This window comes from Condylura cristata, unplaced genomic scaffold, assembly GCF_000260355.1.
Source record: "Condylura cristata isolate star-nosed mole 26May11 unplaced genomic scaffold, ConCri1.0 scaffold00001, whole genome shotgun sequence".
Lineage (NCBI taxonomy): Eukaryota > Metazoa > Chordata > Mammalia > Eulipotyphla > Talpidae > Condylura > Condylura cristata.
The window spans coordinates 3,182,136-3,197,017 of record NW_004567102.1 but is presented as its reverse complement, the minus strand read 5'-3'; the positions used below and the strand labels follow the sequence as shown (position 1 = coordinate 3,197,017).

Here is a 14,882-nt window from a genome sequence, read left to right as displayed (position 1 = left end):
ACAATTAATAGTGATGGTGAGGTCATTGTGACTCACTGTATATTTATAGCTTTGCTAAGTGTCTTTCTTACAGAACCTAGCTCCATGAGGGCAGAGACCTCACCCTTTTGTCCTTCACTGGATAGCCAGTGGTTGGCACCCATTCGGGGCTATTTACTGACCAACACTCAGCAGGAATTTCCTCGCCTTTCATATCAGTGTGAACGTCTGAGAAGTAAGGTGAGGGTGGACACAGGAAAGGGCCTGGACAGTAAAGGTCATTACTGTTCTTATTATGTATTCAGAGATGAGTGAGGAGGACCGAGGAATCTTGGAGGTGGAATTTCAGGGCTGTTTAGGTTTAGAAGGATTCGGGGAAGAACAGGGTATTCCAGGAGATGACAGACTGAGTGAAGCGGCAGATGAGGAAGCATAAAGGTGGTAGGTAAACTTACAATGGCTGGGTGAAGAGTAGACTCTGAGATAAGCAGTGGGGTCATCTTTGAATGACAACCGGACATATTTTAAACTTGATCCTTAGGCAGGAGAGAGACAGTGGATGTTTTTGAGCAAAGGTGTCAGCTAAAGAAATGATATTTGGGCCTCTGTAGTGACAGAGGGGTTAAGTCTCAATTCTGTCAAGCTATCGCCAGCCACTGCAGTGTGAGTTCGATCCCCAGCCAGGGAGTGGCCCACATGGAGCAGCAGACCTCCCCTGACCTGCCTGCTGCTCCCCTCAGCAGTGCATTTTAGTAGATCCACCAGTTCTGCTCCCTACTCTGTCTCTGGTGAATCCTTTCACTCCCCCGCACCTGCACCTCTGGGCTGTACCCCAGTTCTTTATGCATAAATAAATAAAAACAAAGTGATATTTGAGAAAGATTAATTATGATAAATCTGGATCAGGGGGCCATGGGCCCGGGTTCAGCAACATTGGGTGTGGCTACCACTTAGCTGACCATCCGCAGGTAACTATAAAGGGGACTGGATGATAGTCACCTGCTGAGGTTCAGTTTCTCCAACTCTGAAATGGAGGTGATCATTTCTACCCACCCATCTCATTGCACTCATATGAGAATCAAACAAATACACTCATCAGCTCACTCACACAAAAAGTGAACTCCAACTGCATGTTGAGGTGCACTATAAGTGCTGGGAACACAGAGGTTAAGTTCAGGTACCCTGAAAAAGAAGCATGTCGTCTCTGCATCTTGAATGCTCACTGTCCTTCTCATTTCATCTGCACAAGGTCCCTAGCTGGGAGCTACTACTACTGTCCAACATTTGACAGACAACCAAGGACAGTCAGCTAAGAGCTCAGGGCCTGGGCTGAGCTTGAACTCTGCTTTAAGAAGCCCCAGGGACCCCTTTTTGGGTCTGTCTCTGGGCCCTTTCAGCACTTATCCAGACCTCTCCTCTAATATTAACCATGCAACACTATATCCTGGTCTCCAGACTTTTCACAAAACATGCCCCCATCAGTTAAAAAAAAGTTTTACGTTTATACCAACTGTGTAGCACATTTCTTTATAAAGTATATGCACATGGTTTTGTCAATTTATATATTAAATGTTTGCAAATACAAGTTCTTAATTTTTTATGAGCAATGAAGGTAAATATTGGACCTCGTTTTCTTCCTGTGCCCCACTGTCAATTGACAAGTCAGCACCTCTAAGGCAAAAGCTACCAGGCCTCCACCCCCTTGAGCCGGAGGGAGGCAGGTGAAGATGAGCCTGGATTAGCTGGTGGAAGGGAGGGGCAGAGAGAGGCTCCTGGAGGCGCAGAGTGGCCAGAGAGGGGGCACGGATGGGCGAAGGCACCATGCCGCTGCAGGAAGACGCCCTCCGGGAGGTGTGGGCCTCCGACAGGTCAGGCACCCCTGTCCTCTCCTCACCCAACCGGAACCCGGCCCCCTAGGGAACGTTTGGGAGGAGGGGGTGGGGGGAGACAGACTGGTTCCTCTGCTACCCTCAGCGGGCACGGGGAGGAAGACCAGAGCCCAGAGGTGCAACGCCGCCGCCAGCAACAGGTATGTCACCCCTGCTTGGAAAGGAGGCGTGAAAGATCCCCCATTGCGCTGAAACCCACCGTGTAGGGGGCCTGGGGTGGGGAACATCCTCAGCAGTTTCTAGGAGGTGCTTCCCTGATATTGTTTGTTTGTTTTGGGGGGACGGTGGAGGAAAGGCAGAGGTACTTGGGAGCCTGGGTTGTCAGGGAGAATTTGGACTTTGGGGCCATTGGAAGTGTCCACGATGCACCCGAGGGAATCTGACCCCAAGAAGCAGGTTGCAAGGCCTCTCTGCATAATCCGCGGTTATTTCTGGCATCTCAAGAGATTAGAAGTGGCCAGCAGCTCTCAGAGCACCCCCTTTCCTTCCTCTCCCTCCTTTTGACCTATCACTCAGCAGCGACCCGTCCGGGGACAGAAGTTGAGGAAGAAAAAGACTGAAGCCCCTGAGTCTCCCAGCCCGTCGAGATCCACGCTCCGAAGACCCGGAGGCGCGAGGGGGGCCGAGGCTGCGGGCGCCCCCCACGGTGAGGGGCGCGGGAGGGAAGGGCTCGGGGCGGGGGAGGGTGTTGTTCAGTTTCGCAGTGGAGCGAAAAGCCGGAGAGAAGAATGGGAGAACCCGAGGTGGGAGCGGGGCTGGCGTTGAGCTGGGGAGGGGTGAATGGAGGGGACCACGAAAGCCAAGGGAGAGGTGACCACGGTGGCGAAGAGCCTGGGAGAACCCCAGCGTGCGGAGCCCTAAGGGTGGGGGGCGTGACGCCGTGGTGGGGAGGAATGGGTTCCTGCCTGAACCCCGCGTCTCGGCTTAGTCGCGAGAAGGGGGAGGCTGCGGGAGGACCCCGCCCAGGAGCCGGCCCAACGCGGGGCGCAGCAGACCGTGTACGCCAAGTTCCTCAGGGACCCCGAGGCCAAGAAGCGCGATCCCCGGGAAACCTTCCTGGTAGCCGGCGCGCGGGACGCGGAGGACGGTGAGACGCGCCCGCCGGCTGGGCGGGGAAGGGGGCGGGGTGCGGAGGAGCCTGGCTCGGCCGGCACCGCCCCGCGCCAGAGGGGAAAAGCGCCACCGCTTCCGTGGGCTTGTCTGTGAGCCTGCAAAAACTGTTTCGATTTTAACGTTTTCCTCATGGGGAAACGGGAGGGGTTTTTGTTGTTTGACCCTAAACTATAGCTCAGCTGGGGATAGAGGTGGGGGGGGGGGTCCTGACTCTAGGTCAGTAACTGAGGGGGGCGGGGAGGAGGGGAGGACAGCAGGAGAAGGAAAGTCGGAGCATCAGCTCGGGTGACTAGAGCTGCAGAGAAAGCGACGCTCAGGTGTGCGGGAAGCGTGTGAGGAGGCAGCCCAGAGAGAGGAAAAGCCCTGTGCGGGAAGCATTTTCCCACGAGGGGATTCGCAAGAGCTCCCCACAAGCTCCCGTGCACACTCCGGACTTGTAGAGCCCAGAGGACGTTGGGGGCACTCTCATTCTTGAAGGAAAGTTCTGGGCTGCTGCCTCCTCCGTCTCCCCCTGGTACTCATTGCCGGCTTTCCAGCCATCTGGAGGGACTGGGCTCCCCACTAAGGGGGCCCACCCCAAGCCACTTAATGAGGAGTTTCCACCTACAGAAGATGAGGAAGAGGAAGAAGAGGTCCAGGAGGGCGAAGAGAAAGAGGAGGAGGGAAAGAAAGAAAAAATCGCTCTGCCTCCCAAGACCCCCCCCAAAGAGGTTTCCACAGACATCAAGGAGAAGAGAGTCAAGACCATGGGTCAGAGGGGTAGGTATTGTGGGTACAGAAGCACCTTCTCACCATGCCCTTGAGGGGCTGGGAGTCAGTTGATTGGCAGGACTGGAAACGGCAGAACGTTACCCAGTGCGTGCACCAGAGGCTTCCTGCCCCAGACAGTCCTGGGTGCTCCTTGAGGCAGGGAAGGGCAAAGGATTTTCATTTTCTTTGTGATTTGCGTTTAGTGGTTTTTTGTTTTTTAAGTGTTATAATTGTTATGAAAGTATCAAAGTGATCCCAGTAAAAATCAGTCAAAGAGTAAATGTGATGCCTCCCCAGCCTGAGCACCTCACCCTCAAGGTGCTGCATCTGCTCTAAGCAGGATGAGAGGCTGGAGCCTTGTGAGCAGGAATGTGCATTCCAGCACTGTCCAGGGGAGCTGGGATTCAGAGGCTCAGTTAGGAGGTCTGGCTTGTACTGTCTGTTCGTCCGTCTGTCCATCCATCCATCCATCCATCCTTCATTCAGTAACCGCTTAATAAATTCTGGTGTTTGTCCAGCCCTTTTTGAACTCAGGACTGAAAATGTGACATACAGAAGATAGATTCTGGGCCCTAGTCAGGCCTCAGCCTCCTGGGGACTGGCGGAACAATTAGAAGGTGGTCTTCAGCCCCAGCAGGCTCTCTGTCTAACCCCCACCCTCCATTTCCAGGGGACCTGGGAAGCCCTGTGCCCCCACCAAAACCTCTGCGCGCTAAGAAGCAGATACCCGTGGAGGAAGGGACCAAGCTGAGAAAGATAAAGAAAAAAGGTGAGTCCAGTGGAGGGAAGAACAGGGCTCTGGGTGTGATGAGCTTGTGACCCCTCTTCACATTTCACACATGCAGGGTCTGGGGAGGAAGACAAGGACCCCTCTGGGAGTCCGGCCAGAGTGAGGAAGAAGGTGCCAGCAGCCATGTTTCTGGTTGGAGAGGAGGGTCCGACCAGAGAGAAAGCTTTGAAGAAGAAAGGTGGGTTACGGTGAAAGTCTTAGGGTATGGGGAACTGAGGTGCAAGGAATGTGGGTTCTAGAGTCAGAAGACTTGGCTCCAGGGGGTGCCAGAGTCAAAAAAATTGAGGGCACATCTTGACTACCCCTTTACTATGTGGCATCAGGACATGTCTTAGCCTTTCTGAGGTTCTGATAACAGTACAGGCTATTCCCTGTGACTGTGGGAAGAGGCCTAGTGAGACATGGGCATTGGAAGCCCTTAGCAACCCTGTAGTGCTCCGGCTTACAGGTTTATCTCCCCCTCCATGCCCAGGTACTCCCAAAGGCGCAGAAGGGGAGAGGAAGAAGGAAGAAGACGAGGAGGAAGAGGTGGACGCAGGAGTGACCAAGAACAGCAATCAGAAGGGCAGAGGGAAAGGAAAAAGCAAAAAGGTTGGGCACAGTGGGGCAGGGAGCAGTGGCAGGGGCATGGTCTTGGCGGACTGGAGTGTAGGTCATTGCACACTGGGGCTATAGGGTTCCAGTCTTGGCTCCCCCTCTGGTAACAGATTATGAGCACAAAGGGCACCAGGCTTTTGAGAACAGAGGAGGCTGTTGTGGGGTCGCCAGGCCAGGGCTGGCCACCTGAGGCCCATGGCATGTAGTCTGAGCCCTCCCTCTGCAGCCTGACCAGCAGACACAGCCAGACATGCTCACCCAGCTCCCACATGAAGAGACACATTTTCTGTACCAGGGAGGGGGCGTGGAAGGGAGACTGGCACCTGTGTACAGACCAGAGAGCACATGGACCCATGGCCAGCTGCATGCGGTTAGAAAATGTCCACCCTGCTGGTCTACGTTCTTCAAGTGCTTCCTGCTGCTCTTCTGCTACTACACTACCCAGCAACTAAAAGGTTAATGTGGGCTGCCAGGGACCTCCAGGACCCTCCTCCAGGCCTCCCAGGGCCATTCTGATTGCACTTTCTCCATAGAGAGACCAGGCTGTTAAATATGTTGAACACTGCCCGTTTACAAATAGAGTTCAGGTAACAACATGCAGAATCTGGAGTAAGAAGGAGCCAGAGCAGTCCATGTAGAAAAAAAAGTAGGTTTCTAACAGGGGAGAACGCTCCATGAAGGAGGCCTAGGATCTTAGCCATTCTGGTTTATTAGTCTGTATATGAGTGAGCAGGACTGATTCCCATCAGCCCAGGTCACCAGATACTGATATAAACTGAAAAGCCAGTTTATTATCTGCCACATGGAATGTGACTGTAGTACATACAGCCTTCAGAGTTCACATCTAGAAATGTTTGGACATGGTCAAACTTTGGCTTTCTCCACATCATATTCCATGGTCTTGTGTTTCCCAATTTTCTTTTTTTAAAGATTTATTTATTTATGCATACAGAATTGGGGTACAGGCCAGAGGTGCAGGAATGGTGAGAGGATTCACCAGAGACAGAGCGGGGAGCAGAACAGGTTGATTGACAGAGTACACTGCTGAGGGGAGTAGCGGGTGAGGCAGGAGAGGTCTGCTGTGCCCTGTGGGTCACCTCGGGGGCTGGGGCTGGGGACTGAACGCGTGTTCAGGTGGTTGTGGCTAGTTTCAAGTGCTGCACTTTAATGCGCTGTGCCACTAGGAGGAAGTGCTCCCCATCACTTCTGCCATATTCTGTGTGTCACAAGGGCCACCCCTGATGCAGTGCAGGAGACGAAACAAAGGCCTAAATACCAGGAGGCAGGGCTTCATGGAGGCCATCTTGGAAGCCGGCTACCACCTTCAGTGACAATCTGTGCTGGTGATAATCTGGCAGCTGACACTTCTCTAGCGCTGTATGCTCAGCCTCATCTCAGTTCACGCCCCCGGCCCCTGCCCTGGCCACCCCACCCCCACCCAGTTAGCATCCAGAGGGGAAGTTCTTCCTAACACTCTAGGTCTGACAGGAGCCTGGGCACAATTCAAATGCTCCTCTTACTAGCTGAATGAATAGGAGCAAGTTATTTAATTTCTCTGAGCCCCAAGTTCTTTATCTATAAAATGGGGCCACCACCTCAGTTAACTTGATCTGGAAATTAAGTGAGTTAATATTCGAAAAGTGCTCAGAAGGCTCTCCCTGGTGGCACAGTGGGTTACAGCACTGTACTACGAAGCTTTCCAAAGCTACCACAGCACAAGTTCGATTCCCAGCCAGGGAGCTGACCCACATGGCGCGGCAGACCTCTCGTCTTGCCCACTGCTCCCCTCAGCAGTGTATTTCAGTCAATCTGCCTGTTCTGCTCTCCACTCTGTCTTTGGTGAATCCTCTCACCCACCACACCTCTGGTCTGTACCCCAGTTCTCTAACCATAAATAAATAAATATTAAAAAAAAAAGTGCTCAGATCTACATGGTGGTAGTTGTTGAGTATGTTTAGCGCATAAATTAAGGACTGTCCCAGGTACCCACCCTCACCCTACCTACTTCTTAGATGAAGAAAACAGAGTCAAGGGTGTTTAAAACTTAAAAACATGACAATTAGTAGTGAAACCAGAATTTGCACTGAAACTGTCTGACTCCAGCACCTGGGCTTTAATTCACAAGGTAAATAATAATAATAAAGCGCATGGCCCCCCAGAACCTCCTAACTGGGGTGCTTGAGAAGCCGAGCCACTGGGGAGGTGTAAGGGCCCACCACAGCCTAGCCGGCCTCTCCCTTCCTCCTCACACAGAGCACTGAGCTGTCCTGCCCGTCCCAGTTGTGGGAATATACCCAGGGCAGGGGAGCCGATGCTCTGGGGGTGATGCAACCTCTCCCCCCACCTAGAAGGAGGACAGGGCCCCATCCCCACCAGTGGAAGTGGATGAACCCCAGGAGTTTGTGCTTCAGCCTGCCCCCCGTGGTAGGACTGTGCGTTGCCGGCTGACCCGGGACAAGAAGGGTATGGATCGGGGCCTGTACCCCTCCTACTTTCTGCATCTGGACACAGAGAAGAAGGTGGGTGGGGAGCAGTGAGGGGGAGGGCACAGAGGAGGTGCCAGGACCCAGGCTGAGGGGGGCCTGGGGCACAGGGGAGGGTTTGGGTTACAGGGCTGGGGCCCTTCTCTTTTCTCTCGCCCTCCTCCTTCCTCACTGTCTTCTCTTCCCATCCTCTCACCTACGTCCCCTTCCCCAGGTGTTCCTCTTGGCTGGCAGGAAACGGAAACGGAGTAAGACAGCCAATTACCTCATCTCCAGCGACCCCACCAATCTGTCCAGAGGAGGGGAGAATTTCATTGGGAAGCTAAGGTGAGCTGGGCTCCTCTGGGGCTGGGAGACCTGGGCAGGAAGAGGGCTCCCCTGGGCCTGTAGGACCCCACCACACTGGACCAGCCAGAAGTGTCCCCCAGCCCACAGCTTCTCACACTTTGCATAGATCACTGGGAGCGATCATGAAAATTGTAACTTACACTCTCTGGGCCTTAACATTCCCTTCTTTAATATGGTCACCATTTGGGCCTCCCTAATGGTGCAAGCAGTGTATTTCTGTCAGTCCCATCTGTTCTATTCCCCACTCTGCCTCTGGTGAATCCTCCCACTGCCCCCCCACTCTGGCCTGTACCCCAGTTCTTGTATGCATAAATAAATAAATCCTTAGAAAAATAATATGGGCATAGTAATAATCTTTACTTCATTTGGGTTGATCAAAAGGGGTGGGGGTGGGATGCTGCATTTCTGACAACTGCTCATGTTGCTGTCCCAGGGCTCAAGTCTGCCTGTCTTGTCCATGGTTGAGTTCCCAGCCTGCACACAACAGCTACTCAAAATATATTTACTAAGTGAATACATGAACAAATAGGCAGCACCTGCTCTATGTTGTCTCCAGTGACCGCTCACCTAAACCTCACCACCCATCTGTGAAGTGGGACCCTGAGTCAGGCTTTATTTCTTTTACTTATGTATTTAACCAGCGCTATGTAAATAAGGCCTTTTTCTCATATGCCAGGCATATTTCTAAATATTAACCCATCTAACCCTTTCTATCAACCAAATGAAGTAAAGATTATTACTATGACCATATTATTCTTTTAAAGATTTATTTATTTATTTATTTATGCATACAAGAACTAGGGTACACGCCAGAGATGGGGGTGGGGGTGAGAGGATTCACCAGAGTGGAGAACAGAACAGATGGGACTGACAGAAATACACTGCTGAGGGGAGCAGTGGGCGGGACAGGAGAGGTCTGCTGCACCCTGAGGGTCAGCTCCCTGACCAGAGAAGGAATTCTTGCAGCAGTGGCTGTAGAGAGATTCATGCTGCTTCACTTTAACCCCTTGTGCCAATAGGGAGGCCCTTTATGTTGCCCATATTAAAGAAGGGAAGGTCAAGGCCCAGAGAGTGTAAGTCACTTGCCTAAGATCACACAGCCCACAACATATGGAGCTGAGAACGGAACACAGCCCAGTCTCCCTTTTCTAGATTCAGTTTTTCAAAAAGACCTCATAGGAAAGCCTAGGGTCGGAGACCTGAATTGCTCAGCCCTAAGACACCCCCAGCTCTCCTTGAGGTTGGAAGCTCAATAAACCGCAAGGCTTTGAGGGAGGGTCTTGGAGTCAGGGTGCAGAACACCCCAGCCCCGCCCCCAGCTCCACCCTGCTTGCAGATCCAACCTCCTGGGGAACCGCTTCACGGTTTATGACAACGGGCAGAATCCACACAGAAGAGGCAGCGCTGATGTGGGGAGCCTTAGGCAGGAGCTGGCAGCAGTTATCTATGTGAGAGATCTCCCCTCGCCCAACTCGCCCTCCCCTTAACCCCCCACCCTCCCCCCACCCTCCCCTTGCAAGGCTCACCCAACTGGGCCCAAACTCATTCTCGTTCCCAGGAAACCAATGTGCTGGGCTTCCGAGGCCCACGGCGCATGACCGTCATCATTCCCGGCATGAATGTGGACAACCAGATGGTCCCCATCCGACCCCGAAATGTGAGCCTCTTGTGCCTTTGACGCCCCTCCCTGAGGGTCCTGTTGCCAACCCTTGGGGGCTTCACTTTCAGAACACCCAGCCCCTGAGCATACGTCACACTTAAGGCACAAATTCATTCTAGCAAGTTGTGTGGAGGTGGGGGGACTTGTAGTTGAAGTCACTGAAACAGCACGTTTTCTCTTTTTTTGTTTGTTTAATGTACACCAAATCACTCATTCATATATTTATTGTGCACACACCTATTGAATGGAGCATAGTCCTCTAGGCACTTGTTTTGGAGGACAAAACAAGGAGCTGCCCCCGGAAGCTTGTGGAGGGAGACAGACAGGAGACAATGCATGTGATGACTGAGTCAGTTGTATGGGATGTCGGCAGGTGATAAGTGCAGTGGGGGGGGGGGGAGCGGAAAAGGGAAAGGGAGCTGAAGACTGTGTGTGTGTGTGTATGTAGGTTTTAAAATTAAAAATCAGTGAATCAGTGGTCAGAGTGGGCGTCATAGAGAAGGTGAAATTTGAGAAGTCTTGAAGAAAGTGAGAGGGAGCCTATGGGTATCTGGGGAAAGAGCATCCCCGCAAAGGGTGAGTCAGTGCAAAGGCCCTGAGGCAGGAGGGTGCCTGATGAGTTTGAGGATCAGCAAAGTGCTTATGAGGTTAGAGGGAGATAAGGTCAGAGGTGAGAGTAAGGGGCAGTAACTAGTTTTATTTATTTGTTAAAGATTTGTTCAATTTATGCACACAAGAACTAGGGGACAGGCCAAAGGTGCAGGGGGTGAGAGGATTCACCAGAGACAGAGTGGGGAGCAGAACAGGCAGATTCACTGAAAAATACTGAGGGGAGCAGCAGGCAAGATAGTAGAGATCTGCTGAGCCATGTGGGTCAGCTCCCTGGCCAGGGATCGAACTGGTGCTGCAGTGGCTGGCTGTAGTTTCTAGTGCTGAGACTTAACCCCTCGAGCCACCAGGGAGGCCCCAGTAACTGATTTTAACTGAGAGAAACAAAGACTTAGAAAGATTTTGAACAAAGGAGTGACATGACTTATATTTTAAAAAGCAAAGGTTGTTTGTTTTGCATGTGTGTTTGTGAGGTCTCGGGTAAAATGGGGAGACACCCTTGAGAGAACCACCTCCATTAGTGTGCCAGTCCCTAGCTCCGGAGGTTCCTAGGCACTGCAGGTCAGCCAGCCTAGGACTTCAGGGACGGGGTAACTGGCATGCCCCATATTCACTGTGATGTCACTTTACTCATTTACAATGGAAAATAATACCCCTGTCAGCTGATCACACATCCTTCCCTGCTGGAAAGTCACGCAGCAATCAGAGGCCTGGCAACCCATGGGGCAACAGCCGAGGACGGTTCCGGTCTCGAGAAGCCTGTGGGTCCCACAGTTGCTCCTTCCGTGCCTGAAATAAATGCACAAATCCTCCAAAGGGTATGCCTCCCACACATGTAAGCTTGATAAGAAATACCCAGTGCTGCTCTGGGTCTCGCTTCATCATCTCACAGTTCATCATTCTATAACTACTTATTAAAGCCAGGCACTGGGATCCAAAATCAACAAGTTACCATCAAAACAATATTTAATATTTATTGAGCATTTTCTAAATAACACATCACTTACTGTTAATTTATTTAATCCTCACAATACCACATTGTGTGGAGAAATGGAGGCACATTCATAAAACACTGTGCCTGCCTTAAAGTATTTAATTCTGTCCGTGGAGGTGCAGTGAGAGAAATGGTTTAAGAACAAGGTGTTGCAGAAGCTCAGAGTTAAAACATCTAAGTCAGATGGGGATCAGGAAGGCTACTGGGAAGACCACTAATTCCAAAACCATGACAGGTGGAAGGAAACTCAGGGAAGAAATGACTCAAGAACACCATCAGATACTGCTCCTCCTTCCTGCCAGAAGATCTCTAGGACATTTTATTTGAGCTGCTGTTTTCCGGTCGATCTTCTCAAGTGCAACTGTGAATTATGTAGGCCTTGTAGGTCCTACAATATCTGCCTCATCCTTGTAATCAGGTGCCAGCCTGTGGTTATTCCTGGGGCCCATGGTGCCAATGGCACAGAGCACCCACTGTGTGACACATGATGCTTTCCAGCCCTCCAAAGCCCACTTTCACAGAGGTACACCCTAACCAACACACAGCCATCACACATGCTCTTAAGGGAACCTTGATGAATGTTGACATCAGGCTACACGCCTGCACATTCACACCAAAGGGCACCCACAGGTCCCCAGGTCCCACCCCTTGTCAGTTCTGAGAGACCTCTGCTCCCCCTAACTGTCCTCTTCCTACCTACTCCCCCCCACCCCGCCCCCAGGCCAGAGATGGGCTGCTGGTGCGCTGGCAGAACAAGACACTGGAGAGCCTCATTGAACTACACAACAAGCCACCTGTCTGGAATGAAGACAGTGGCTCCTACACCCTCAACTTCCAAGGTCGAGTTACCCAGGCCTCAGTCAAAAACTTCCAGATTGTCCATGCTGATGACCGTGAGTAGCTGAGGGCTTAACCCCACCATCTCCAGGACTGTGACTCAACCCGCCCCGGCCTTCTATCCCCATCATTCCTCTCACCCCATAGTGCTGTCCTTTATTCCTTGAGTTGGGTCATCCCATCTAGCAGTCACTCCTCCAGGGTGTTGACACTGATCCCAGGAGCCTCAAATAGTCCAAGGAAGTATGTTGGGGTCTGTGGCTCCAGGCTCTTATACTAGCATTAACCAGAGCCCTGGGGCAGATAAGGGAATATTCTGGGTAAGACTGTGTTGAAGGGAGAGTTAAGCTGTTGGCATCTGACAAACAGCCCAAACTTTTTTCATGGCCAGAAGCTATGGCTCAGAGAGAAGCACCTTACCCAAAGTCCCTTGGCTTCTCCAGGTTACACTGGCCCCCAAATGAGCCAGCCACAGCTTCCAGGACTTTACAGATACTGAATCATTAAATTTTTTTATCAATCCTTGAGAAAGGTATTATTATTGTCCCTATTTAGCAAATGAGACAACTGAGGTACAGGAAGGTGGAGTAACTTGCCCAAGGTCACACAGCTAATAAGAGGTTGTGCTGGGGTTAGAACTCAGGGAGTCTTACTCCAGCACCTGGGACTCTAATCCCCTTCAAGACAGCTGCTTTTTAGGGACTGCACATTTCTGAGTGCCTTCTCTATTGTGTTCCCTGAAGTGAGGTCAAAGGCCTCACTTGGGGAGCTAGGGAAACAAGATATAACTGGAACGCAAGTAAAAATGTCCATGTTATAAGCCTGGGAGGCAGGTCCCCCCAACAGGATGAGGAAGTTTGGGGGTGGCCGCATCTCCCAAGGAATGCTAAATTCACAAGGCTGGCTAACAGTGAGCAAGTTCCTTATGCCCACTCCATCCTAGGGACGTGTCCCCAATGTCACCTGTGGCCTTGGAAAACTGCTCTCCAGATCACATTTCTGGTGGAGCAGTCTGCCAGGTTGGGGGTATTTTTAGCAACTTCCTGTCCCAATGGATGACTGGGGCAGTGCTGGGGCTGGGGCTGGGAACCTGGACCAGATGTGGGAGAGGTAATGAGTGTTTGGCCGCTGGGAACTTGGGGACTAGTGAAGGGATCGAGCCTGCCACTCACTCTGAGAGAGGCCTTGGGTCTAGAGGTGGGGAAAGGAATGGGGTCAGAAGACATGGTAGGGCATTGAAACCAGACTTGGGGAAGTTTCACAAGTTCCCATACCTCAGTGGTGGTTGTATGCATAGCCTTAGGCAGCAGATGATAAGGCAGGGTCTGCCCTCAGGGGTTTACAGTCCAGAGGGATAGTAAAGCTGGACATGGGTCTGGTTTCCCTAGAGGAGAGTAGGAGAGTGGGGGTTGGCGAGCTGGTGGAGGGCGAATAACTGATGGTGACTGAGGATTGGGGCTCAAGGCAAAGGGGGCATTGTCTACCAACCTCCCGACCCAGGAGCCGCCCCACCCCTCTGTTCACAGCCGACTACATCGTGCTGCAGTTCGGCCGCGTGGCGGAAGACGCCTTCACCCTGGACTACCGGTACCCGCTGTGCGCCCTGCAGGCTTTCGCCATCGCCCTCTCCAGTTTCGACGGGAAGTTGGCCTGCGAGTGATCCCGGTAGCCCCCCCCCCGCCCCCAGTGTCCCCAAAGCCCGGCAGCGTGGGGGCAAAGATTCAGCAGACACTTGCGGGCTCCCTTTACCAACGACCCTACTGAGACTCCTCCACTGTCGGGTGCTGACCCAACTGTCTGAGTGACCTTCGTCCACTCCCCAGCCTGGCACACAGGCAGAGGCGGGGAGGAGCTCAGGCAGCGGATCGCATGGAGATGAAGAACATCTGGAGTTGGAGCCACACATCTGGTGGCGAGGCTAGCCTGCGCAGCTTCGCGAACCCCCGCCCCTCCCGCCCCGCGCCCCAGTCACTTCCTGTCCAGGAGCAGTAGTCAGTGTTGTTTTAACCCCCTCCGGGACCGTACTAGGGCTCCGCGGAGCTGGGGCGGGCTCGGCAGGGGTAGGTGGTGGGGGCAGGGTATCCCGATCCCCAATAAAGCCGCGTCCTAAGCCGAGCGGAACTGTGGTTTTTCAGCCGGTGCCGACAAGGCTGCGGGAGGGGTGCGGAGCGCGGGAAAGGTCCAGAGGGCGGGCTGGAGGCCTCCCTGCCCCCCCACCCCCGACTCCGCTCCCGCCCAGGCCCGGGGCGCTCCCGCGTCTCCTCACCCCAACCCCCGCGCCCACCGCGGGTCCTACCGAAACTCGGCGGGCTCACGGTGTCGAGACGCCCCCGACGGGGGGCACCGGGAAGCCGGGCCGAGAGGGAGGGCCCCGGAGGTCCAGGAAGAGGGGGAAAGGGAGAAATTCGAGAAACAAGCCTCTCGGGGAGAACCAGACAAACCGGGTCCGGGCAGGGCGGGCGCTGCCGCCAGGGCGGGGCCGGGTCTGGGGCCCCGGGAGTGGGGGGCGGGCTGTCGGGCGGGAGAGGGCGCTCCGCTTCGGCGGCTCGCGAATGGGGGCGGGGGGCACCAGGGAGCCCCGAGGCCCGCACGCTCCGACTCCGCCGGACTCCTCGTGACGCGGCACCGAGGCCGGAGCACCGACGGGAGTCCTGCCCCCAAAGCGGGAGCTCCACCCCCGGCCCCGCCCAGGCCGGAGCCCCAAATTCCGTCGGGGTGCTGGGGAGGTGGGGTAAGACCCAGCGCGCAACTGGAGCTTAGGAGCGTTGCAGCGGCGGTCGGAGAGAGGGGAGCCCGGGCGAAGAAGGCCGGCACCGGCGAGGGGTCCCAGAGC

The 14,882-nt window shown here is 53.6% G+C and overlaps 1 protein-coding gene across 2 annotated transcripts; it reads left to right on the top strand.

Moving 5' to 3' along the window:
* The first annotated feature begins 1,800 nt into the window (after positions 1-1,800).
* TULP1 (tubby like protein 1) lies at positions 1,801-13,709 on the top strand. 2 transcript variants are annotated; one of them, XM_004673417.1, is made up of 15 exons: positions 1,801-1,847; positions 1,954-2,008; positions 2,388-2,478; positions 2,797-2,955; positions 3,594-3,740; positions 4,402-4,500; positions 4,577-4,699; positions 4,994-5,112; positions 5,268-5,273; positions 7,467-7,637; positions 7,816-7,928; positions 9,286-9,397; positions 9,508-9,606; positions 11,934-12,105; positions 13,576-13,709. In XM_004673417.1, exons 1-15 carry the CDS (start codon positions 1,801-1,803, stop codon positions 13,707-13,709), a joined length of 1,647 nt encoding a protein of 548 aa, XP_004673474.1. The 2 variants fall into 2 exon arrangements, with proteins under 2 accessions (XP_004673474.1, XP_012576266.1); XM_012720812.1 differs by lacking the exon at positions 2,797-2,955.
* Positions 13,710-14,882: the final 1,173 nt, after the last annotated feature.

What these genes read in the sequence shown, in the direction of transcription:
- TULP1 (XM_004673417.1), top strand. Translation starts at nt 1,801, where the DNA reads ATGCCGCTGCAGGAAGACGCCCTCCGGGAGGTGTGGGCCTCCGACAG. An exon ending in AATTTCATTGGGAAGCTAAG is followed by an intron (nt 7,929 to 9,285) that starts GTGAGCTGGGCT and finishes CCCTGCTTGCAG; the next exon opens with ATCCAACCTCCTGGGGAACC. An exon ending in TCCCCATCCGACCCCGAAAT is followed by an intron (nt 9,607 to 11,933) that starts GTGAGCCTCTTG and finishes CCCCGCCCCCAG; the next exon opens with GCCAGAGATGGGCTGCTGGT.